Genomic DNA, 25,940 nt, shown 5'->3' with positions numbered 1-25,940 from the left:
GAACGACTTGAGCTTGAAAGCGGTAGATCGAAGACCAATTATACAATTGATAGTTGGCTTATAAAGAAGGTAAAGGCCTTTTTTTTGCATAGAAGTATCTTTTTTTAAAATAAATTCTTAGATATTCTACTAGGACATGAAACACTTCTCATTTAAATGAATGATTTAGTTAGCATTGATTTTTCTAACCAAGACTTGAGTAAGCATCATACGTGTAGATGCTGGCATGCATAAGACTAGGCATTATGATATAATACCTATATTATATTCTCATGTTAAATTAACATGAGAAAAGATGCTTCAGAGAGTGAAAAATAATAAACATCTATGCACCAAGTAGCTTATCAAGTATCAAATGTATTCATTTTGAAACTCGCAAAGATATCCAACACTCAAGATTGCAATCAAAAGTAATCTTGCCAAGGAAAACATATCAGCATCTCTTCTTTAAGTGATAATCCTCCTGCACATTAATTTAAAATATCATAGAGTCAATGAATGATCTAGCTTATATATTTTTTGTTCATTAGTGTTGTCATTTTCAGTTTGATGTTTGATTTAAAATACAACAATATTTTTACTCTTCCTTCTAGGAATGGTTAGATGCAACTAAAGCAATAGCCCTAAATATAACTATCCATTTTAATTTACTACCAACTTTGTACTTGTCAGCTTAATCAGGTAACACGTATCTACTTAAAACAAGAAAAAGATAAATAATAGTTCAATAGTTACGCAAATATGTAAGCAATTGAAGATTTATCAACCAACATGTGTGCAATTCATCAAGGCTAGTGTAAAGATGTTCTCATCAAGGTGATATTTAAGCCTCATTCTCCTTAACCTTCTAACTCTCCTTTGAGTACTCTTGTAAGATAATAACTTTCCTTTCCTTCTTTCTTTTTTTTCCCTTTGCATTATATTGTTCGAGGAACTACTAGTTCTCGATAATGTTATTTAGACTTAAAGCTATTGACATAGAAAAAGTTGTGTCTACTACTCAAAAATAATATAGTGTAGCATAGATTAGGTCAACCATATAAAGAATTCAGTAGCTCATGAAAACTACTTAAAATCTAAGATAATTACTTGCAAAAAAAAAAATTTAAGGTAATTAGATGAGGAGGAAGCCAGATAAGAATCTGCACCTGATTTGTCGTTAAGGGATGAAAGTGAGTTAGGGTTATAACTATTACCGCTCTTGAATATTAAACATTTGTCACTCCTCATGGATAGCATACATGTTGCTTGTTTCCGGCAATTATTTTCATTAGGTAATTAGAATTCATATTATCACTTATCAACTAAGGGCCTTCTTGAAGGTATTGCATAAGTTGAAAGATTATGCAGGACATTGTATATTGCAATTAGAATGGTGACCAACTTGATTATCCAAACATTTGTATACTATTTTAAGATTGAAACCTGCGCCATCTGATATCATGAGACAGAGTGACCCCACCTAGCATTATCCAATTTTAGACAACCTGCTGGTCTCTCCAATTCACAAATTTGCTTACCTTTCTCGTATTCACACATCTTCCTTTTTGCCCATTCCAAAGAAGCCCCAGCTACATAAAAAACAACAAAATACAAATAATGGGTAATCATTATTAATAAAAATTGCTTAAAATAGGACATTATACATCTTCTCCCAGCTTCATAAAATAAACTATAAATCGCAAAGAAGTATAAAATATAGCTTAATTGGGTTCTCTTTTCGCACGAAAAAATAAAATAAAATAAAATAGACATTTCCCCTCATTTTTTTTCTTAAAACAAGGTTTCATGGGGGACATGCATCTGCGGTCATGATCTCTAGCTTTTATTAGTGGAGCTTGTTCCGGGACTTGAAGGATCGTACAAAATGTCAAAGTGACGTCCCTCTCGGCAACACCATAGTCAGCAAACTACTTCATGCCACCTTATGATAACATTTTATTCGAATTCTATACGTAGTCAATACCAGATTTCCTGTTATATGTGCCGTAGAATTAGTGGCTCAGCCAAGCCATGATGAGTTTCTTATTTTGTGACACCACGTAGAGACAAAGGAGCTCCAACGTAAAGAGACACGGCGAACCGCCAAGTACAAACTACGAAGCGCATGTTTTATTGGTTCCATTTGGAGTCTTTTATTTGACCTAAACGGCCTTAGCCTCACCTGATTGAGAAGAGATCAGAATCGGTTTCTTGTCGCTTTTATTTCCTATGTTTATATTTTTGAAATAAAATTTTAAAAAATAAAATAAAAATATATTTAATATTATTATTTTTATTTTATATATTTTAAAATATTATACTATTGTTATTTATCAAAAGCTGGTTTATTTTTATTATATCCCGACTGTCGGCCGATCCATCGATCCCCAGCAGTTACAATTTTTGCCCCATTTTCTTGCACAGGTCATCTAAATTAGTAGGATGGCAAATGTCGTCGGATCAGCCAGATTACAAGTAACCCGATCCAATCGATTTCTTATTCGGATCCTAATTTTAGACCAAGAACTAACTTAATAGAAGATCGGATCGGCTCGAGTCGGAACCACCACTACAATTTTTGACCTAACGGGTCATTCGGGTCCGATCGGATCCATTATAACCCAGACCCAACCCAAAAAAAATCGGATCTGAATCAGATTCGGTTCGAATCAACCAATTAATGACTTCAAAACTTGTTTGTACCTTCGTGGGCTATGGCCCATGGGCCCAATAATTTTACAGTTTCGGATCGGATCGGGCCGTATAATTGACAGCTCAAAATTATTCAAATTTTAAATGGGTTGAGTCGGGTTGGATCTGAATTCAGTAAATCAGATCCGACCTGAAAAGTAGAACGAAATAAATTTTAAGACCTAATCTACCTCACAAGTCCTCCTAAATAGGTTGAATCGTGTTACAGTCAACCTGACCCATTTGAAGCCTTTGGCTGGACGTATGAACCGTTTAGCACCGTCTGAGTGAAAAAATGGCAAAAATAATGCTTTGGCACGGAAGGGCATTTTGGTACAAAATGGAGGATTAAAAGGTACATCATTTAAGGAGAGCGATCAGACCGTTAGGAGCAGTGGAGGCACATGGTCACCGAGAATTTTGAGGTACTTAGGATGGAGGGCTCTGACTTCTGACCGTTTGACTCACCGGATGGTCACCATGTGAGCTCTTGCTAGAGTTGGGGTGGTGACACCGAAGCTGGACAATTTCTTCCGGGAACAAGGCTGGTGAATATTGATGCCGTAATGTTACGGCTAAACCAACCAAAATTACTAAACCATTATGATTCGATTCAAGCATGCAAGTGATCCTTGTTCCATTGATCAAACTTATAACAATACCCTCCTCCTTGTTCTTTGTCTTGAAGTAAAGGTTTTAGAGGCTGGATGTCATCTGTTTTTTTCTTGATTATTTTTGTGGTAATAGCTGTAATAATGTATCAGTGCCTTGAACTTTAAACCAACCAAAATTACTAACCATTATGTTTCGATTCAGCATGCAAGTGATCCTTGCTCCATTGATCCAAAACTTATAACAATACCCCTCCTCCTTGTTCTTTGTCTTGAAGTAAAGGTTTTAGAGGCTGGATGTCATCTGTTTTTTTCTTGATTATTTTTTGTGGTAATGACTGTAGTAATGTATCAGTGCCTTGGAACTTGGAATCCTCATAAAACTTCTCGGGCGGTTCACCTCATAACCAAATAATAAGAATAATAATAATCCATCACCCTTTGCATGCTGCTGGAAGCTCAGCCATCAGACTTGGTAGATTAGTGCAAGAATCATATGTTATTTTTTTCTACATCAGAAAAAGAGGAATACCTCTGACTCTGAGTATTATACAAGTCGTTTGTTCATCTTTGTTTTTAGTTGGTTTATTTGAAAGCAAGGTAGCCTGTGTTGAAATCACCGCTTATCTCAAAAGCTTAAGTTGATAGTGACAAAAATAGATTTATTTATATCTTTTATATTTTCTTACAACTTGTGCTGTAATGACTTGTCTGTGATCAGTGCCAGCTCGAGCCTTAGGCGACCGAGGCGGTCGCCTAAGGCCCCCGGCCCAGGGAAGGCCCCCACCCAGTTTTTTTTTTTTTTTTATTCCAGGGACCAGGGGCAAGCCGGCAAGGGCAACAGGGGCTCAGGGGCCAGGGCTATCTGGCTTTAGGCGCTTAGCCTATGGGGCTATGGGCTATGGAGTAATGGAGGGAGTAGGCAGCGGGTTTGGGCGGCGGCGACGCGACGGGCGACGGACGACGGGCGACAAGCAACGGGCAAGTGGCAACGCAACGGCTTTTTGCTCCCCGGCTCCTCCCTTCTCTCCGATAGTCCGACTCTCCCCCTTGGGCCCCTTCTCTGCCTTTTTAATGCCGGAACCTTCTCCGGTTCTCGGCACTCGGCACTCGGGCAAAACCCTCTCCGGTCCACTGTGCGTCCGTGACTCCCGTCCTCTCCTCGGCGTCCAGCGTCCTCGCCGACTCCGAGACTCCGAGTCGCCGTCCTTGGCTCCTCCGACTGTCCGACATCCGACTCCGCGGCGACCGAGGGCCGAGGCGGTGAGGCCTCCCATCCTCTTCTCCGCCGACGGTCGCTGACTCGCCGTCCTCGGCCTCCCGTGAGGCTGTGACCGGCGGCCGGCGGGTGACCCAGGCCCTCTCCTCAGCTCCTCCGCCGCTCCGGCCGGCGGCCTCCTCGGGCCTCGGGGTTCCACTTGGACCACTTCCCGGTTCCCGAGTCCCGACTCCCGACGGGACCCGAGCCCGACCTCCTCGGCTCCTCCAAGTCCCAGACTCCCAGGGGCCAGCCGGCCAGGGCCCAGGCTCCCAGCCTCCCACGGTCCCACTCCCACCGGGCCACCTCCCGAGACCCGAGTGGGCCGAGTCCCGACCTCCTCCCCTCACTCCCTCAGGCCTCAGTCCCCCTGTAACCGTAAAGCTGTAACCCTGTTTCATTAGTTTATTAATTATTTTTTGGTCTAATTAATTTTTTATTTAGTTAAGTAATTAATTTAAAATTTGTTATTTTTTGGTTCAATTGTAGATTGGTTGTGACTTCACTACTTCAGCGGTTCGGCATTATTCGTCCTCTTCTCGCCGTCAAGTTCGGAACTATTCCACCTCTTCTCGATACAATTAAGTTCGGCACTACTTGTCCGGGATCCGAGTTTGTTTTTCTTGACACAATTAAGTTTTATCATTTTTAACTTTTTTATATTTTGATTTGTTTGTGGTGTTTTTGAATTGCTTAGTTTGATAATATTATTTATAGATTAAAATGTCTAATAGAAAATATGACTGTGGGTATGAAAAACTCAAAAAAAAAAGAAAATCGATAAACTCATTCAATCTCAAAAAGGAGCTCTAGATAGATTTATTGTTACAAACAAACATAACACTACATCAAATTCAACTCAAGAATTAGCAATAGAACAGGCACCCGAAATAGAGTTAAAAATGAGATTGCCAGTGAAACAATATCTAGTGAAGAACACAATGGAGAATCAGATGGAGATAGGATAACAAGGAAAAAGATTGTGAAACTAGTTCTAATTCCTATAAATTTATCGATTAAAATAGTATTTTAATGGATCTTGAGTATAAAAGTTTAATTAGTAATTTTGCTTCTCAAAAAGCTAGGCAAATTATTTTTAAATAAAAATTTTTAAAATATTTTATACTTATTAAAAAAAATTATTATTTAAATAATAATAAAAAAGGCCCCTTCTAATGAGTTCGCCTAAGCCCCCAAATGTATTGGGCCGCCCCTGTCTGTGATGAAGGGCTCTGGCCTCATTTTTATTCATTTAGCATGGTATAGCATTCAGGAATCTACCAAACACCACATTGTCTCAACATCTACCAATTCAGGATCATGGTCTAATCTGAAATGGTCTAGTTCCTAGATGGATGGATTGAGGACAACCATCAACTGGTACGACCTATGAATTGGCATAGGTTCATCTCAACATTTTGAGATCTTTTTTCCGCATATTTTTTTTACAAATAGTAGGATTTGGTTGCAATAATTTTCTTTGTTATGCTATGGTGCTTGTGTATTATGTATTATATATAACTATTTTTAATATTCGAAATATATTGATATCTACTTGCTTGGATGTCGGGTTCATCAAATATTAGCTGAAGTTTGACCTGCATTCGGACACTGAAGCTTTCAATTCCTAGCCAGCGATGTTCATATTAGGTCATTTTGGCATAGGATTCATGGTCCACTGGAAGGAGGACATGTTTGTGATGGTAATCTTTCTTTATACAGTGTCAATGATGCAGCTAAATTAAATTATTCTCTAATTTTACATGCAATCACTTTCTACTTAGTATTAGACATTTAATTGCTTTAAATTTCACATATATGATAATTATAAAATTCGTATATTGTGTTTTTGGGCGTGGAATGCATGGTCCAGTGGTCCAGAATGCTGTGCACTTAAGGGCACTTCTAGTAGTGATCTCCCTCTCTCATACAGTTTTAGTGTCATGCAATCTTTTTAGATGCAATCATTTCTACTTAGCATTAGATATTTAACACATTAAAAATTCACACACAAGATAACTATAAAATTATAAGATTTAAAATTTTAAACAAAATCTAACTAATATAAAAACTTCTACTAGATGGAGTTAAATTTTTGTAATAAATTTGACCTTATCATAAAAAGATGGTTATTGGAGATGATACTATTTTGTCGCTCAAATCAAGTATTAAAGATGAAAATATTTTTATTGCAAATTGCCAAAATACTAGTGACCGATATCTTCATTGCTTATAGCTCACCATTAGTTGGTAAATGTTTTTTGTTGCAAAAAGACAAATTAGTAATGAAAACTATTCTTTACCAATATATAGCCTTTTTGAACGAAGTATTATAATTGTCTATTTTCCTCTAGGATCAATGGAACATATATCATCGCTAAGCAATTTTTCTTTTCGCTGCAAGATTGATATTGGTCAACTTATGTTGAATCACTCTTATAAACAAAATTTATTAACTTGCTAGAAGTAATTTATTTCTAGAAATAATTTTTCCTTCTTTTTGTTTTCTTTGTAACATATGATTGCTAAACATGTCAATATATTTTACAAATATCATATATCAACAACACATTTGAATCTAAAATCATGGAATCTAATAAATAACAAATCAATTCCAAAATGAATCAATAACATCAATCATCGATACACTTTATCAGTGTTCACTTACATAATATCCCCAAAATAAAACTGAAACCTACTAAATAAAAATATCCCAATAGTAACTAGTCCCAAGTCCAATAAATGCTCCATGCTCTCCCTATATAACAATCCATAATCCACATTAATTTGTACAAAAATTAAGATAAGGTTTAATTAGTCAATAGTGTATAAGTCATGTACAATGCTTTTCATTTAATAAACATGGAGACAAAGAAAATAAAATATTTTTAAAAATGTTCAAGAAAATGTATCTTATCATAAAAAAGTAAAATACAAGTATATTATCGGTGACTAACTATGAGATAGATTTGTTGTTGTGCAAAGCCTGAAGTTTCTCAGGTTGATTAGGTAATGCCGAGTTTAGTTATGACCTCAAATCATCTATCTTTGATTGTTGAGACTATATCTTTAAATTCTAAATTTATATTTATGACTGTTAAGACTCTACCTTTGATCACTTAGATTGTATCTTTAAATTTTGAGCCTCTGCCTCTGACTATTGATATTTGGACAATGATTATTGAGTGGACCTCGAAGTACTTGGCTTCGGACAATAACCAAGACCTTTGATGTATCCCGATCTCATATCAAGCTCATGATCAACTATCTTATCTAGAGTTAATGAGGCCTTACCCTTTGGCATTGGTTGTGATTGTAGCTCTATCATTTGATTTTATAATTTATAAAATAATAAATAACAAATTAAAAGTAAAAAAATAAGTTGCAATAATATTATTATAAATGATAAGTTCTGGCATATTTGAACTCAGCTTTTACTGATACCTATCCCTTTCCTTCTATATAATGAATGCATCGAATGAATTCCATCCCAGTAGGCCTCTCTTGGATCTCATCATTATGTCATATATTACAAAAATATTAAGAAATTTTTTAACTTCAAAATTAATATTTATTCACATAATAATAATTTTGCACCATTTCATAATAAGTAGGCACAAATGCCTTCGATCCATTGTGATTGATCTTTACTTTAAATCTATTTTGTTTGTTTCACCTCTTGCTTGCAATAAAATTCACAAGACTATAATAAATATAGCTGACATGTATATTTATCCAAGTATCAAACAATAATTATTGTAATTGATATAATTATTTTATATATGAGAATGTGGATCTGTCCATATATCACAAAGACTATTTTACTTCTCGTCACTCATTTTTTTTAACTTATTTATGCATCCATATATGTTGGTTTCAAACATTCTCATCACTCATAATACTGCTCTATGATAAGAGACTTACAAGACAATGTTAGCTTCCACTGTTAGAGAAGATCAATAGAAGATTGGCTATTTGAAAAGGAAGATTACTCTTGTTGGAGGATATGCTTACCCTTATTAATAGGGTGATGTCAGCTCTCCCTTCCTATTATATGTTGGTATTTAGATTACCAAAATGGGTCTTTAATATGATTGATTGGATGTGTCGTGCATTCCTTTGGAAAGGAGTGGATAAAGTTAGTGGCTTCCATTGCTTGATGAATTGGGATTTGGTGTGTAGATCCAAGGAACAAGGAGGGCTAGGGATAAAAAATATTGAGCAAATGAACCTAGCATTTCTTGCAAAATAGGCTTGGAAGTTCTCGTAAAGCAGTGACTCCCCTTAGTGAAAGCTTATTCAAAGAGTTTACTATCAGAGGAAGAAATTTAGGATGAAGATTAGAAAAAGTCTGAGAAGCCTATCCCCTATTTGGAAAGATATCAGCAAACAACTTAAAGCCTTTTGGAACTGTCTGTCATTTAAATTGAAAAATGGCACGAACATCTACTTTGGGAGAATAGTTGGCTAGGGCTCTTGAAGCTCTTCTCTTTGTTTACTGAGCTCTATGCTAATGCAGCAAGGTGGGACTGTACGGTTGCCTTGCAGTGGTCATAAAGAACACTCTCTTAGAAAGTTAAAGTAAGAGGACCCCTTATAAGACAATAGATGGATCAACTATATACTCTCAAAGAAGATCTCTTTTATGTAAGACCGTCTCAAATTGGTGATGCCCCCTTGTGGAAACTCTCACAAAGAAGTTGTTTTACAATGAACTCTTTCTACAAATTTCTTAATAATGGTGGCCTTCATTATCCTTTTTATAAGAGCCTGTGGAAGGTGACTTTACCAGAAAAAGTGAAAATTTTTATATGGCTTGTGCTCAAAAATCGATTATATACAGGAGAGATTCTTGCTAAGAAATGATGGCAGATTAGTGATGGATGTCTGCTATGTGAAAAAAGAACCGAAAAAATTTCCTATCTACTAATTAGATGCCCATTTGCCCATAGTTTATGGACAACAATTAAAGTACAAACTAAATTTGAGAGGATGGCCTACCAGTATTAGTGATTTGTGGATCAAATGGAGAAATAGAAAATTCTAACAACCAATGAGAAAAGTTGTGGATTAGTTGATTACTACTGTATGTTGGAAAGTATAGAAGGAGCGAAATGCTCGGATTTTCTTAAAGAAATCAAGTTCTATCTATTGTGTTTTGCAAAAAATTTTATCAACCTTCTTCAGCTGGAAGCATTTGTGTTCAAAAAAAGCTGCTTGATTCTCATCTAAAACTTGGAAATAACCTCGCAGTATTGGCGCTGCACATTGAGAGATGTTGATCTATCTTTTAGAAAAAGGCTGACCCACATCAGGATGCAGAGTTTATATAGTTGCAAATTAAAGATACAGTGATCTTTTAAAGTACTTATGAGATTGTTAAGCTTGTTGAATAGTTTAATAGTTACAGACCACTACCTTTTATAAAATTTTTTATTGCTTTTTATATTTTTCTTTCCTTAAAATTCTTTATAAATAGTTTCTATAAACTCCTTTTTTTAATAAAGGTCGGATGGCTTTGCCTACATCTTCATCAAAAAACTAATATCATTAAAATATTATTAATTTTAGCATAATTTCAGAAGTCAAAATTAAACACTACGGTCTCATGCCCCAGATCAGGTTGGTCGGGTGATAGTGTCCGACTGCTCAGGTTGGTCGGAGCCAGGAGTATTTAATGGGTCAGGTAAAGATCAAAAGTCGTTGTACCAAACAAAAAAGTGGTCAAATCTAGTTGGAGTTGAAGTAAAGGTCGATCTACCAAGTATCAGGGCAATTTAAGGTCTCTGAACTAGATCAACTTGGATCCCGGCTACAAGAAGAATAGAGCTTACACTAAAATCCTCGAGCATGTCAAAGGGAGAAAAAGGGAGAGGAGAGAGAATCTCAGCTCATGTTTGGATTTGGTCTGATCCTGATCTTGGGCTCAGTTCAAATGGTTTGGATCAATCGTTAGGGAAAAGGTATAGATTTAGTTAAAATGTGGGCTTGCTTAGAGAGAAAAAGATATACACAATTTAAAACTAGTTAAGCTTTTGAGCTGATCCACTTAGTTTCGGGCCTAATCCACTTGGGTAGGGCTGAAGGTAGCTGATCCAGCGGCTAGCGGTGGCGATGTCTGGCGGAAGGGGGGCGACGATTCTTGGTCCAAAAAAAAGAGTGATGAAAAGACAAGAGATCAAGAGGGAGAAAGGATCTTAGGCGATGCTCAGCCAGGGTGGCACATCGGGCATCGGAGGAGGAGGAGGAGGAGGACGGAGAGGGAGGAGAGAGCTCAGAGATGGTGGCTCGGTGGCAGAGGAATGGAAATTTATAGAAAACTTTTGAACGGCTCACTGCCACAATTTCTGCAGCGGTTGAGAGTGATCAACAGCTACTCAAGTGGCCGCGGGGTTGTCACAAAATGCCCGCGGCGCCTCTGTTTCTGTCTCGCCCGAAAAAGCCGGAGCAGAGGATTGCAATCGCGGTCCTCTGTTCTGACTCATTAATAAGGCAGGCTGTTCTAGCTCGTTAATGGGCGATGGGCTAAAATCCTCAGCCCATTATTCTGACAGCCATAGCATGATGATAATTAATTAAATAAAACCAATACAGCTGCCTAGGGGAATCCGATGCTATAGAATTGTCGTCTTGTTTTTTCAAAAGGTGATGGTAGAAGAAGTATTTTTTAATCAACAAGTTGTCCTTAAAGTCCTTTTCCTTTGCCCTTTTCTGTGGCGACGCCGTCCATCTTGCTCATGTTACTATGCAAGAAAGGGGCTTTGGATCTTGACACATAGGTTTCCAATTCTCTTAAGAGTATCCAGAGCTCCCCTGCTCAAAAGATGGCAATGATCTTAGATGCTTTCGTGAAAATATTCATGAACACACTCGCAGGCTTCGCAGCGGGCGAGATCTCAACCATGCTCAAAGTGAAGGATGAGCTCCAGAAGCTTCAGAGGAGACTGGAAAGGATAAGAGGTTTTCTTGAACATGCAGAGCGGAAGAGGCATGAAGACCCAAATATCAGCAATTGGGGGAGGGAGTTAAAAGATATCATGCATGATGCGGATGAAATCATCGACCTTTGTATCATCGAAGGCAGCAAATTATTGGAAAGCCATCAGTCCGTTTCTGTGGTATGCCATCCCTTCCCTTTAATTTCTTGCTTTAGTTGTATGAAGTTCCGCTACGAAATTGGTGACAAAATTAGAGATCTTAATAAGAGGCTGAAAGAGATTGCAGAGGATAGATCAGTATTGCCTAAACTAGAATACACCAACCAAGATGTCCAAGAGAGCGGAGTGAATCCTCGTCAGACTTTTCCCATTGAGGACAGTTCTGATATCGTAGGGACACAAATTGAAGAGGCTACCCAGAGTCCTGTGGACTCGTTAGTCAAAGAAGACAAACAAAAATTTTGGATTTTAGGGATTGTAGGGATGGGTGGAATTGGTAAAACTACTCTTGCTTCTAATATCTACAATGATGAAAAAAATAAAAGGAAACTTTCCTATACGAGCATGGGTGTGTGTTTCCAAGAATTTTTCAGAGACAAAATTGCTGAAAGAGATAATTAGAAGCGCAGGTGGAAATTATAGGCAGGCTGAAACGAAGGCTGAACTCATGTGCTATCTTTCCTCTGTCCTTTCAAGAAGCTTCGTTATTGTATTAGATGATATATGGGAAGCAAAATTATGGGAGGATCTGCTCAGATATCCTTTGAAAAGTGCAATGGTTGGTGGTAGGATTGTGATCACCACTCGAGACATAAATGTGGCTAACAATATGAGCGCACTTGTCCACCATGTTGACAAAATGGGTAGTGATGAAGGCCGGGCATTGTTATGCAAGAAAAGTCTTTAGTGATGAGAGAAGGAAGAGATCATTAATTTAAAAGAAACTGGGATGAACATTGTTGACAAATGTGATGGTCTTCCTCTTGCAATCAAGACTATTGCAGGAGTTTTAAGGTCGAAGGGAGAGAAGCAGTAACGTTCTCAGAAATGATGTGTGGTCTATGAGCCAACTTCAAACAGAACTCCTAGGAGTCTTATTTTTAAGCTATGAAGATTTGTCATCTAATCTTAAACAATGTTTCCTTTTTTGCTCGTTATATCCTGAGGACTTTCCCATGTGTCATGACAATCTTGTTCGGTACTGGTTGGCGGAAGGTTTTGTAAAATCTCAAGGAGATGTATTGTTAGAAGATTTAGCTGAAGATTACTATAAAGAGTTGATTTACAGGAATCTTTTACAACCAGATTCTGGAGGGGTAGATCAGATTTTTTGCACAATGCACGATCTGCTACATTCTCTTGCTCTATTTTTGATAGGAGATGAGAGCGCTTATGTTAGCGATGGAAAAACATGCAACATGAACCCCTTTTTGATGGTCGTTTAGCGTGGTGGAAGAGTTTGGCGATGAAGTAAGAGGAGCCTCTAAGCTGCTGCCGCATCTCAAATTCCTGCAGCTAAAGGACTGTCCTGAGCTAATGGCTCTTTGGGAAGGCCTGGGGCATACCACCAACTTGCAGTGCTTGCAAATTGTGGGCGCCCACAACCTGACAGAAATCAAGAGCCTCCCCTCCTTAACTGATATGCTCTACATCGAGAGAAACCTGAGGTTGGAAAGAGTAATCCAACTTTCTCTCGCTGAAATATTGCGCAATACTGGATTGTCCAAGGTTAAAGCAGGTGGAGAATCTTGATAAGTTGCAATTCCTGAGCCTGGCACATCTTTCTGCAGACGTTTCCAATAATCTTAATCAATATAGAGAGCACCTCCTACCGTGGTTATTGGACCTTCTCGGGCAGCATGAAAATGCTCCGACTTGGGTGCAGAATCTCAGACTATTTGCACTGATATGCAGCTTACCACTGTTTGAGAGCTTCCTTAAGGATCCACCAAACTGGCTCATCCTTCAGTGGATCCCTGAGCTCCTGATCAAAGGCAGAGATGGTCCCTCATGGATACCATATATCAAAGGAACCCCTTCTACCTTTCAAACCGACGTATGTTCAACCACCTCTTGAGCAAGGTGATTTCTACTTCCATTACATTTACATTTCCCTCATTAATTTGTTTATCACTGTTAGACCAGCTGCCTTATATAGATGCCATTGATCTCATGTATATTAATTTTCTCTATTCCCAGATACAACTTCATGCGGATTTAGCAGTTGGGATGGACATGCTCAGTTTTTTTAAGCTTTTTTTCCTTATGTCAACTTTGTATTAGATTTGGATATCTACTCTGTAATTTCTGTTTCCTAGTGTTTTGATGGTATTATATCATTCTCCTGAATGTAATCTTAAGAATTCATTTGCAATAAATCATGATTTCTCTCACCCTCTCCATCTTTTCTATTTATTTTTCCTTCTGTATCAATCTTTTTTCGTTTTTTCTGCTTGTTTGAGAGGATCCTTCTCGATCAATCTTTAGAGATAAACTTCCAGAACTACTATTGTTTGATCACGGTACTTCTTTACGTTACTTTTGATATTAAAGATTGGCCAGATCTATAAAAAAACTGTGACGTTGCAGCAGACGAGAAGCTTCAGAGAGTCAAATCATCTCCCAGATAGTATAAGAACAGAATATTTTTTTAATTTCATGTACTGATCTTTTGCTAGGCTTAATACGCCTGACAGCTTGCGATTGGGAAACCACAGGGACTATGTTCTGAGGCTCTTGCGTGGGGTGTTTGTCCTTTGATCGTAGGAATCGATGCACAATTAGACTCTCGAAATGGACTTGCATAGAACCTGACATTGTGCACAATTACGGTGAACTCAAGCATTGATCAGGCTCTGTTTGAAATTATTATTAATGCCGCAGCTTTTGGTACCAGGGCTTTGAACAAAAAATTTAACTATATTTCTTAAATATTATAGAACTTTAATATCTATTTAGTAACCAAATTAAAAAAATATTTTTAATATACAAAAATAATAATAATTGATATATAATATAATAATAATAGTAATATAGTATTATCATAATATTAATATAGTATAATACAATATAATATAATATATCTATAATTAGTTAATAATAATAATACAATATTTTCATACAATTATTATTATATATTAATATATTATTATATTATACAATATTATTATAATATATGAATGTGGTATTATTATTTTAGAATAATATTACAATAGTATTATATTAAAATACTATTTTCATGTTAATACAATATAGTTCAAAGTATTGTTAATATTTAATTTACATATTATATTTAAATCTAAATATTATAGTGAATAATGTAATAACTACAAATTTTAGAAATATTTTGGTCATACAAATAGCTTTTCGATGGGCTTCAGAAAGTGCTTTTAGGAAGAAGCTCTAAATTAGACCATTGCCAAGTAGATATTTTTCTTGTTTTAGAGTTTTTACCAAGTACACATATATAGCTACAAATTTGGCTTGTAAACGGGTTGGTCTCACATGACCCATTTATTAAATAGGCTAGGTTTAGATTTTGGGTCCGGGACCATTTAAGTATCGTTCCATTTAATAGTTTTTTCAGGTCAGTACAATTACAACCTGGCGCATTTACAATTCATCTAAAATGCATTTAACCTCATTTGATCTATTTATTAAATGGATTAGGAAAGCTGCTATGCATTACCTATTTAATAAATAAGTGGATTCTGTTATGGATATTTTGCTTGTCCTACAAATAGGCTGGGTTCATATTAAATTATTTCTAGTCCCACTTGTATTTGATCCTTCTTTGATCCCGCTCGACCCATTTGCCATCCTGAAATTTGCTTTATAAACAATATAAGAATCAACGGTATATTTGTCATTATAGAATTTCATATAGTATGAATGCGCAACATTTCAACGTACGACCATCATTGGACCTATTAGATTTCGTCCTAATTTTTTTCCTTTCAAAAATGTGGTTTTAGTGGTAGGATGGATACAATGACAAACATAACCTTTTATCCTATACAGTGGTCAAAAAAACCTTTATTTTTTTGTTGGGGGGGTGGGCGATGTACATATTGTGAGTGCTGCTATGTTAACAGAATAAAAGGAGTGCTCGAGAAGGCTATAAATCCAGATTTTGGTTAGACCCCAATGCCAATTTTGCCTTTTAAAGCCATTTTTGGTTATTATGGGGAAAGAACATTTTTCTTATGGTGAAAATTTTAGAATGCGTTCGTAAAGCTTTTCAATCCATTTTTCTTGGCCCCAGCAGGAGTACTATAAGCCAGACCATTTTGGCTGCATCACTACTACTTATTTTAAAGTTTTCCATTTTTTTTAGTTATAAGGTACTTACATAAACAGGGGATATAGCACTTGTAGAAATCAAAGTTTTAAACAAAATGTACGTATAAAAGTAGCCTACATATATAGAGGCAAAAATAATTGTCTATAAAAAAATATGTAGACCTATAATGGTAAAAGATATGGCTGCTAAAAAGTTTATATTATAGAGTTTTTTTCCATAATAAGCATTTTTTGATTCAAAATATAAATATTGCTGCTAAAGTTGTATTAATGGTGGCTAACAAGATTATTGTTTTATTTTTGTTGCCAGTTTGTAGTGACAACAATTTAGTGATAACTTTATCATATTTAGCAGCATTTTTTTGCTACTGAAAATGCCTTCTTGCATTATATCATGAAAATAGTGGTTAGAGGAAAGAAGTTTTAAGATCTTCTGAGCATACGGATTTAGTAGCCAAAGGAAAGTAGCTAGAGCCTAACAAGTGAATGAAATAGGGTTGAAATAAACAAAAGTTTTAGAAATAAACAAAAGCTGCTTTAGACTCTGTAAACGTAGATGGCTGTACAGAGTTTTCAGCAGCTTGGCAAATTTTGTGCTCCATTATATTATAAATAATATATGGATTTCATTTAGTTCATTTCCATCTCTAACTTATTTAATTTCTTTTAGAGCCGGATTACGTAGTTTAGTATTAATTTACTTTGAATATGAGAGTTGTTGGGACAATGGCGACCTCAAGTAGTGCAACCTTAGCGGCTTCGATGCAGTTTAGATTTTTGAAATATCAGAGTCATTAGATTTACTTTTTGAAATATTCAGAATAATTAGGTTTTTGAAATTCACCGATTTATGTTACCTTTAAGTTGAGAGTAGGTTTGGTCATGTCTAATATTAATTTACTTTGAATATGAGAGTTGCCGGGACAATGATGATCTCAAGTATTGCAGCCCTAACCGCTTTGACACAATTTATATTTTTGAAATATCGGAGCAATTACATTTAGATTTTTGACATATCATAGTAATTACTTTTTTGAAATTCATTGATCCATGTTAGCTTTGAGCTGATAGGACGCTTGCCCATCTGAATTACAACATGTGTACGTATATATCAAGTTTTAATTCAAATTCGAACTAAAACTTGTATCAAGTTTGCTCATTCAAGTTTGAGCATGCATGTATGTTAATCCAAAATAAACCAATCTTGCATCGAGTTTTAATTCAAGCTTTGAGCAAGCTTGAATTGGTTTCAAGCCCAATATAAGAGTTTCAAACTTATTAATTAGATTGTTTCGCTTGGTCCAAAATTAAACTTGAATCAAGCACGAAATAATAAAAAGTATCAAGCTTGATCTCGAGTTTCAACCTCGAAATTAATTTCAAACTAAACTAGGAGTATTTCCACTTTCTTCATCTTTGATTTCACGATCAAACTCTTTAATCAACCTGTAAAAGACAACAAACAAAATATTTAGAAAAACACATGTTACGAAGGTGTAGTCCACAGAGCATGTTATTAAAAAGTTTTTTGCTCACTTGGAAAACAAGTGATAAGTTGATACGATGCATGCAAAGTGCAAGCTACGTATTCATACTTGTTGCTCACTCAAAATTACAATAGCCTAAATAAATTCTGTTATATGGAACATATTGAAGGAAAAGTCAACCTGACCTACCGCTGACATTCCCTCATTTTTCCAGTGAGCTCCTCCAATTGCTTAGACTGTCTATTAGAATCTTTAATCTTATCCAATTTCTGGAATCCATTTCTGCAGAGAATCAAGAAAAGGGAAAGCCTAAATATTATTGAAAATGGTAGGAGTTTCCTATGTGCAGTTTTACATTTAATACTTGAATTTAAAGAACGGGATGCAATAATCATGATGGAACATCATTTTCTTTTTAATCAAAGTAAACACACAAAGAATTCTTGCAAAGCAAGTTTCATGACATAAAGAAAAATCAAAAACAAGTCACATGGACCTATTAGTCATTCATATTTAAATCCATAAAACAGAAAATTATATAGTTATATTACTAAAACCAATATGTAACTGGAACCACAAAACTAGGTCATAATTAAAGTGAAAAAGTGAAGAAGAAACCAAACTGCAATGCAACCAATGAGAGCATGAAAATATTTATCAATGCATGACTCCAGTTACATCAAGTATATTTTGTAAGAGAAATCAGATGTCCAAGAATAACAGCTCCATGTCTTTCACAAAGAGATTTGGTGTCCCATACAGCTCCTGCAAACATCCCCACTCCAAAATATATATATATATAGAGAGAGAGAGAGATCAAAGCCTCATATTAACATTTATGCTGCAGAGAAAACAAGATAAACATCTTCCTGTTTCTTTGAAATGCCAAAAATCAGGCAATCAAGTTCCCCACTATTGTCATAGATATTTTGCAGAAAAAAAATAAACACGTGTGAGTCATCTTTAATTTCACCTTGGGCACCAATTTTTCATGTCATCAAGCTGACTTATGTTATAAGTATATGCAAAAATGTGCCTACTCAACATCAAATGGGTACAAAAGGAGCCAAATTTTGATGATCAAAAGTCACCATCTCATTGTGTTTGAGATACGTGGAATGCATGGAGGAATTCAGGTACCAAAAACTTCTACATCCACCTAATTGGCAACTATGGATGCTGCACGTACCTAGACGCAGCAGTTTAGCTATTTGATAAAAGAATCCTTCCCAATAGCATCCAAGAATTTTACAACCAGTTAATGCATTCACAAGATTCCCACAAACACTAGTATATGCAAAGAAATGAGCACATGATCTTACGACACTACAAAATATAGCAGAGAACATATGGGAGGAGATAAAAAAAAAATAGATAAAATCAGAATTAACAAAGAAGAAAGGAATAGATGAGAAAACCATAGTATCTACCACAATATTGAATAATATAGAAGTCTCCAAAATTCTGCCTGCAACCTTCTCCTGGCACATAAGAGAGATTTCTCGCAATCAAAGACTTAAAAGACTTAATCTGGACATGAAATCTAATTAAGTAATTTTATTCTAATTTACAATTATAATATAAAAAATAAATATGTAAATATCTATTTCATCCATAAAGCAAACCTGAAGTTCTGATAAATATTTTATACTTAAATTGCTAGAATTTGGCCAAGGCCCCTAAAACACCACGCCCATGTAACAAAGACATCAATAGATATACTTATGTACTATCATTTATGCCATGAAATAAATCCCTTACCAAGTACACCTTGGATGATGATAGTAGGGTTGGCAATCTATGACCCGACCCGTCAACCCGACCTGTGAATGACCTCTTTTAAGCAAGTTTGGGTTTAACATAAATGGATTTGGATCATAAATGGGTCAACCTGTCTAGACCTATTTATTAAATAGTTTGGGTTCAGGTTTAAACCTCTGGCTCGTTTAAACTATTTTAATCCATTTAATAATTAGATTGGTTCCTAACCTGACCGGTTTAATTTGTTTAAAATCTGTTTAACCTGTTTGAAATATGCTTAACCTATTTCTGACATATTTAACCCGATCTGCTTAACCTGTTTAACCTGTTTAAATCTATTTAACATGTTAAAAATCCGTCTAACCTGTTTAACCTGACTTGACCTGTTTAATAAATGGGTTACGTGAGTTGGGGTCGGATTACCCGGTTAATAAACAAATCGGATTTAGATCTGAAATTTTGACATGTTTAATAAACAGGTCGGGTTAGCGTTGATGAATTTTTGACCCAATACGCATCCGACCCGACCTGTATTTGACCCGAGCCGACCCGATTGCCACCCCAGATGACAGTTGGATTCTTGATCAGATGTTTTCTAAAGTCAATCCTACACCAAACTCCACCATTTTTTAAACACTCCTATCAAGTTCTTCTCCAGCATTTTTTGATTTGCTCATTATCAACTCATATATGACTTGTATTGCTCTTTACTCCAATAAAGGTATGATCCAAGAATTATTTTTTCATGGATGGACCAGCTGCCACTCTTGAGACGTATAAAATCAGCCTACTTTATTTGGAGCTTGATGCATTCATAACATATCAAGTAACGCTAATAACTTACAAACTTGTGGTATAGTGCATATCAACAGAGGTACATGAAGAACAAGTCTGCCAAAGTAGCCTACAGTACTGAAAATCCTCGGCAATCCATTGCATTAGTCTTCTAAGGTCAAGTTTATGCTCACACAAAAAGGCCCAATCTCCTTCCAAAGCAGAAGAAAGAAGCTAACCGGCTAATGAAACTAGAATCTATAACTTGATCAGAATAACTAATCGAACTCATTTTGCAATGATTGAGTTATATAGTTAAAACAAGCATGGACAATATGGAATTGATGGCATCAATCAACAGCACCCAAGTCATACTTCAACTAATATGCCTTGATTTACTATATCGTAGATTTACCTCTTTTTTCCTCGGATGCAGTTACATTGTGCTAATTTCCCAATAGGCAATGTTCATCCAATGAAGGAAACTCACACTGCACCAAGTCTTGAAAGTGTCTACCAATGGCAAAGACACCAAAAAAGTTTGAAGGTGGTTAACCACCCCTGGTCTAAATCAAGGAAACTTGAAAAAATTATACCAGTTCGAGAGTTGCTTTGTCTACAAACTTGTCTATCACCTTCATCTCAATATGGTTTGTAAAATCTGTCATCAATAGTGAGGCCGAGGGGAAAAAATGCGGTGACATGTTTTGTGAGAGATATTTTATATATAGAAGAACTAGAAGGTAAGAACTTTATTAAGTCTCGGTATTGTTTCTAAAAATTCCTGCTGTCACTCTTTAAGTAGTTCCTGCAGTTGTCATGCTCCCTCTTTTTTCAGGTAAGTATCAAGATGCTTGTTTGATGTGTCATGTTGTCCCATTCCTTCCAGCATTTTGTTACATTCCTTCTACAAACTCCCATGATAAACTAAACTATTATATGCATGCATGCATGGACCTATGTACATACGTAAGTATGCCCATATGTACCGACAATTCGCACACATACATACATGCATACTCTTCCTATTCCTACCAAAAATTTTACCGGCACTTCATGGTGTTTGTTTTTTGAGACGATGGTACGTAGGGCGCATTAGTTCCTCTCTCTCTCTCTCTCTCTCTCTCTCTCTCTCTCAGCTCACTATACATTCATTTAACAAAATTTTAAACTTGGTGTCAGCAAGTAAGCATAAGTTCCACAAGGAAAACCTGTTCAACCCCGTATGCAAATATTTTTATTAGGAAAGAAAATTTGAATCACCAGCCTACTGGCTAATCTAACCAATAAATTCCTAAAGAAATTATTAAAAATCTTCTGTTTTCCTGGTATCCAAACAATACAACTTATTGCTCAACCAATAAATTATCATGAAATTAGGCCCGAAAAAACTTTCATTTTCCATCTAAAACTCTACAAATCGTCAGAACTTACGCCACATATCTAAAACCGGGTGATAATAATAATATACATAATAAAAACCAAACGCTTAGGATTGAAGAACGATCTTACTGAAGGGTCGGAAGATGTCGGTGATCTCGCCATCAATCTGCTCCAGCTCCGCGCTCATTGGCAGATCGCTCGCCATCCCTCCCAAAAAATCAGAGCTCCCGCCGCACAAACTCCAACACCCCCCCCCCCCCCCCACCCAAAGAAAAATTTCAAATCCTCACACCATCATCCAACTGGGGAAGAAGAAGAAGAGCATAAATCCTTCGCCTCTCGTCGATCAAAGAATGAACGACACCCCGCAAAGGAGGAGAGGGAGGAGGACAAGGGAATCCCTCAGCCTACCCCTCTCGCCGAGATCACGGAGGCCGGGAGAAAAATTAAATCGAAGAGGAAGCGCTCGGAGTTTTCGGGCTCCTTCTCGAGGAAGACGAGGAGGAACTCGGTGCGGTACATGTCACGCGGTGTGACAGTTATTCTACGGTTGCGAATAATCTCTAAATTTGGACGGCTCGATCAAACTGGGATATTTTCGATCGGATGGAACGGACCTTAGTACGCGCGCGGGGTCTGAGCCGTGGAGGTGAAGTGGAATGGGCGGTCAGCGTGGGGGCTGAGCGAGTCGCAACTCCGCGCCGCATGATCGGTGGGGCCCACACCAATCATTAGAAAGAATAAGGGCGTATCAGTAGGGGTGGCAATCGGGTCAGATTGGATCATAAATGGGTCAGGTCACATGCAGATTGGATCAGAAAATCATAAATCTGAATCCGACCTGTTTATTAAACAGGTCAGAAATTACAATTTGAACCTAAGGCTGCAAATGGGTCGGATCGACCCGGGACCCGACCCGACCCGACCCGCTTTAGACCCGACCCGACCCGAATTTTAGGACCCGCGGGGCCGGGTCGGGTCCTAAATTTAGACCCGATCTATTTTTCGGGTCGGGTCGGGTCCACCCAATCTTGATCCGGGACCCGACCCGACCCGTTACTATATAAAGGCTTAAAGCTAAATCCCTAAATCCCTTCGGCCTTCCTCTCTTTTCGATCCCGTATTTCCGTGTGGCCGACGGCCGTGCCCTAGATCTCGATCTCCTTCCAGCCTTCCTCTCCTTTTCGATCCCGTGCGGCCGTGCCCACTGCCCAGCAGCCCAGGTGCCCTGGATCTTGAGCGCCTTCCTCTCTTTTTCGATCCCGTGCGATCGTGCCCAGGTGCCCCGTGCCCTAGATCTTGAGCTGCGGCGGCGGAGAAGAGTAGACCGCTTCCGTGTGGCCGTGCCCGACTTCCGGCTCTCCAGTCTCCAGTCCGCGGATCTCCCCCTTGGCCTCTCCCCATTCTTCAGCGTCCCAAGGACCTTGCTGTACGCCTGTACCAGGTGCTAGTCGCCTTTGTCCTCTATATTTTTCATCCTGATATCTTGCAAATCGTTTCCAAAATATTTTGCTAATGCTATTCTTGTTCTATTATGATAATGGATAAGTAGATCTTGAGCTGCGGCGGCGGAGAAGAGAAGACAGCTTCTGTGCCCGGTGCGGCGGTGCCCTAGATCTCCCGACTTCCGGCTCCCCATTCCGCGGATCTCCCTCTCCCCATTCTTCGTCGTCCCAAGGTATGTCCCTCCTATGTATTTTTTTTAGCATAGGCCGGGAGGAGGTTCCGGCGAGGGGGGCTTGTCTTGTAACAGGGCAACGAGGCTGGACTTGATGTTGGGACTTGGGACCGAACTAGTGCAGCAGCGCTGAATATGGGATTATCTCAAGAAAACAGTACGAGTATCTTTGAGGAAAGATAATGATTTATTGATTTAATTGAAAGAATCAGGATGACTGTTAGTCTGTTACTGCATGGGCTGGCCGAATATCATTTTGGTTCTCACCTGGTCTTCATTTTTATGTGCACTATATTTTAAGTTTCTTAGTGCTTTAGTAATCATATTTACCTCCATTTTATAACTATTTAAAAGTTGCTTTAGTTATATGAAGTACGCTTTAGTTATATGAAGTCTGTAGTGTCACTTTGTCAGTAATTTTGAATAGTTAACTACATGACATAGCATTTACTTCAGCTTTTAGGAATACTGAAATGTTGTTCATAGCTTAAATTTTGTAAATAAACTGATCATGATTTTTTTATGCATGCAATAACATGATAGACATTATAAAGCTTAGATTATATGCATCTATAAAGTTGCATTTTATGCTCATACATTTTTATTGATTTCTATGCAAAATAGGTTAATGTCTACGATGGATAGCAATGAAAATATGGCTGAAGTTTCAAGTGTACTTCGTTGTGGTAGTTCTCAAGCTATAGAGCCTTCTAATACAGATAGCTCTAAAACGAACAAAAGAAAGAGATCGGAGATATGGAATCACTATTGTGAGGTACAAAACCAAAAGGACAAGGCTAAATGTAATTATTGTCGTTTTATTTTTTCAGCTGATCCAAAAAATGGGACAAGTCATCTTCACAAGCATACAAATATTTGTAAGGCAAAAAAATTTCATGATAAGAAACAGAAAATATTAATAGGCACTGTGACTTCGAAAGATGGTGTTCCGTTGAACGAATTAGTTCCCTATTCATTTGATCAGGAAAGAAGTCGTGAGGACCTTGCAAGGATGGTAATTCTACAAGAGATGCCATTTACAACAGTTGAACATCCAGCCTTTCAGATGTTTATTAGGAACCTTAGACCAGAATTTCATATTGTTTCAAGGACAACATTGTCTTCTGATTGCTTTAAAACTTATGAAAAGGAAAAACGAAGACTTGAAGATTTGTTCAAGACGAACTGTGGAAGAATCAGCTTAACATCGGACATGTGGACATCAAATCAAACATTGGGATATATGTGTCTGACTGCACATTACATCACTAATGATTGGAAACTGAAAAAGCATATTATCAATTTTAAGTTGGTTCCTTCACCACACACAGGCTTAGTCATTAGTGATGCTATAGCTAACTGTATTTTATCTTGGAATATTGAGAAAAGGTTGGGTTCAATCACTCTTGATAATTTGTCAGCAAATACAGTTGTAGCAACAGAACTTCAAAAACAATTTAGAAAAGATTTACTTTTGGATGGTAAATTCTTTTATGTGCGTTGTTGTGCACATATTCTTAATTTGATTGTGAAGGATGGGTTGAAGGTAGTGGAGGGTGCTATTCATAGGATCCGTGAGGCTGTTAAATATATAAAATCATCTCAAGGAAGGTTGGAATTGTTTATGGGAATTGTGAAACAGTTCAAGATGAATGGTAAGAAAAGGATATGCATAGATGTACCTACTCGTTGGAATTCTACATATCTCATGTTAAATGATGCTATAGAATTCAAGGATGTATTTATGCGACTTGTGGCCCGGGATCCTAATTTTGATAATGCGCCAACTGAGGAAGATTGGTCTCAAGGCATTATTATTTGTAACTTCTTAAAGGTTTTTCATCTTATAACTGAAGTTTTTTCACAAACAAAAAATCCAACTGCAAATTTGTATTTCTATGAAATTTGGAGAATCAATATGCTCTTGATTGAAGAATCTAGAAGTCAGAATGCAGTTGTGATGATGATGGCTTTAAAGATGCAAGAAAAATTTGACAAGTATTGGAAGGAATGCTCTCACATTCTTGCTGTAGGGGTTGTTCTTGATCCAAGACATAAGATGAATCTTATTATTTATTGCTTTCAGACAATCCATGGTAATGGTGATCGTGCTTCATTTGAGATCAACAAAGTGCGTGAAGTTCTTCAAACTTTTTATGATAATTATGCAATTTTATATGGCACAAATGTCTCTCTTGTTCAAGTGGATGAGAGGGTGTCTACATCCCAAGGTGGAAGACATGAGAATCGTTTTATGCATGGCTATAAAGAATTCATCCACGGAGTACAAGTTACCCAACCATCGAAGTCAGAATTAGAGACCTATTTGGAAGAGAAGGTATTTTACGATCTCTAATTTGGATGCTTACATTAAATTATTAGTCAATAATTCTAATAAAAATGACTTGCTATTTAATTTTTTGGAGCAGGTTCATCCATTAGAAGATCAAAATTTTGACATTCTACAGTATTGGAAATTCAATGAATCTAAATATCCAATATTGTCTAGGATGGTACGTGATATCTTGGCAATTCCCGTTTCTACCGTTGCATCTGAGTCTGCCTTCAGCACTGCTGGCAGGGTTTTGGATGATTTTCGTAGCAGTCTATCTCCGAATACGGTTGAGGTATTGATATGCGCACAAGATTGGCTTCGAGATAGCTTGCCTCATCTTGCAGGTTCAATTTCTACAACATTCATAAATTTTATCATGTACCAGCTGTACTAGTGCTTAGAAACTTTGAGATTTTTAATTTCGTATTTTTTTCATTTGTAGATATTCCACCTCCTCATACAAAATACAAGGTTGAAGATTACGAAACTGTTGTTGATATTAATACCGATGATTAGCTTATGCTGGTAAGTAGTAACAATCATCTTCATTATTATGTTGACATTTGAATTCTCTAATTTGCATCATCTCACGTTGCTTCTTTGAGTTATGCAGGATGGTGGTAATCTATCTTAACTGATGTTCTTGATTGTTTCTGCCGTGCGGGTGATCCTTTTTAGCTGTGGTCGAATGGATGAAGAAAATTGTGGTTCATTATACATGTTCTTAGTTATGTAATTCT

At 37.0% G+C, this 25,940-nt stretch overlaps 1 protein-coding gene and 3 long non-coding RNA genes across 5 annotated transcripts; 3 read left to right on the top strand and 1 right to left on the bottom strand.

Annotated features, from left to right (window-relative positions):
- The first annotated feature begins 11,234 nt into the window (after nucleotides 1–11,234).
- On the top strand, nucleotides 11,235–13,873 carry LOC120112054. Its single transcript, XR_005513561.1, has 2 exons — nucleotides 11,235–13,562; nucleotides 13,680–13,873. It is a non-coding gene; the product is annotated as an uncharacterized LOC120112054 (long non-coding RNA).
- Nucleotides 13,874–17,018: 3,145 nt separating this feature from the next.
- On the bottom strand, nucleotides 17,019–21,719 carry LOC120112052. The gene is made up of 3 exons (XR_005513559.1): nucleotides 21,317–21,719; nucleotides 17,459–17,551; nucleotides 17,019–17,228 (listed from the first exon to the last, which is right to left on the bottom strand). It is a non-coding gene; the product is annotated as an uncharacterized LOC120112052 (long non-coding RNA).
- Nucleotides 21,720–22,338: 619 nt separating this feature from the next.
- Nucleotides 22,339–22,801, top strand: LOC120112051. Its single transcript, XR_005513558.1, has 2 exons — nucleotides 22,339–22,631; nucleotides 22,740–22,801. It is a non-coding gene; the product is annotated as an uncharacterized LOC120112051 (long non-coding RNA).
- A 515-nt stretch (nucleotides 22,802–23,316) lies between these two features.
- On the top strand, nucleotides 23,317–25,883 carry LOC120112041 (zinc finger BED domain-containing protein RICESLEEPER 2-like). Of its 2 annotated transcripts, XM_039130635.1 has the most exons (5): nucleotides 23,317–23,640; nucleotides 23,851–25,203; nucleotides 25,295–25,544; nucleotides 25,643–25,725; nucleotides 25,814–25,883. In XM_039130635.1, the coding sequence occupies exons 1-4, from the start codon at nucleotides 23,479–23,481 to the stop codon at nucleotides 25,714–25,716; spliced, it is 1,839 nt and encodes a 612-aa protein (XP_038986563.1). In that variant the 5' UTR covers nucleotides 23,317–23,478; the 3' UTR covers nucleotides 25,717–25,725; nucleotides 25,814–25,883. The 2 variants fall into 2 exon arrangements, with proteins under 2 accessions (XP_038986563.1, XP_038986560.1); XM_039130632.1 differs by having other exon boundaries at nucleotides 23,317–25,203.
- Nucleotides 25,884–25,940: the final 57 nt, after the last annotated feature.

The sequence above is a fragment of the Phoenix dactylifera genome, chromosome 1 (genome assembly GCF_009389715.1).
Source record: "Phoenix dactylifera cultivar Barhee BC4 chromosome 1, palm_55x_up_171113_PBpolish2nd_filt_p, whole genome shotgun sequence".
NCBI classification, from domain to species: domain Eukaryota; kingdom Viridiplantae; phylum Streptophyta; class Magnoliopsida; order Arecales; family Arecaceae; genus Phoenix; species Phoenix dactylifera.
The sequence above is the reverse complement of the archived record's forward strand: the minus strand, read 5'-3'. Positions and strand labels throughout refer to the sequence as shown.

What these genes read in the sequence shown, in the direction of transcription:
- LOC120112041 (XM_039130632.1), top strand. Translation starts at nt 23,479, where the DNA reads ATGCAAAATAGGTTAATGTCTACGATGGATAGCAATGAAAATATGGCT. An exon ending in AGACCTATTTGGAAGAGAAG is followed by an intron (nt 25,204 to 25,294) that starts GTATTTTACGAT and finishes TTTTTGGAGCAG; the next exon opens with GTTCATCCATTAGAAGATCA. An exon ending in TAGCTTGCCTCATCTTGCAG is followed by an intron (nt 25,545 to 25,642) that starts GTTCAATTTCTA and finishes TTTCATTTGTAG; the next exon opens with ATATTCCACCTCCTCATACA.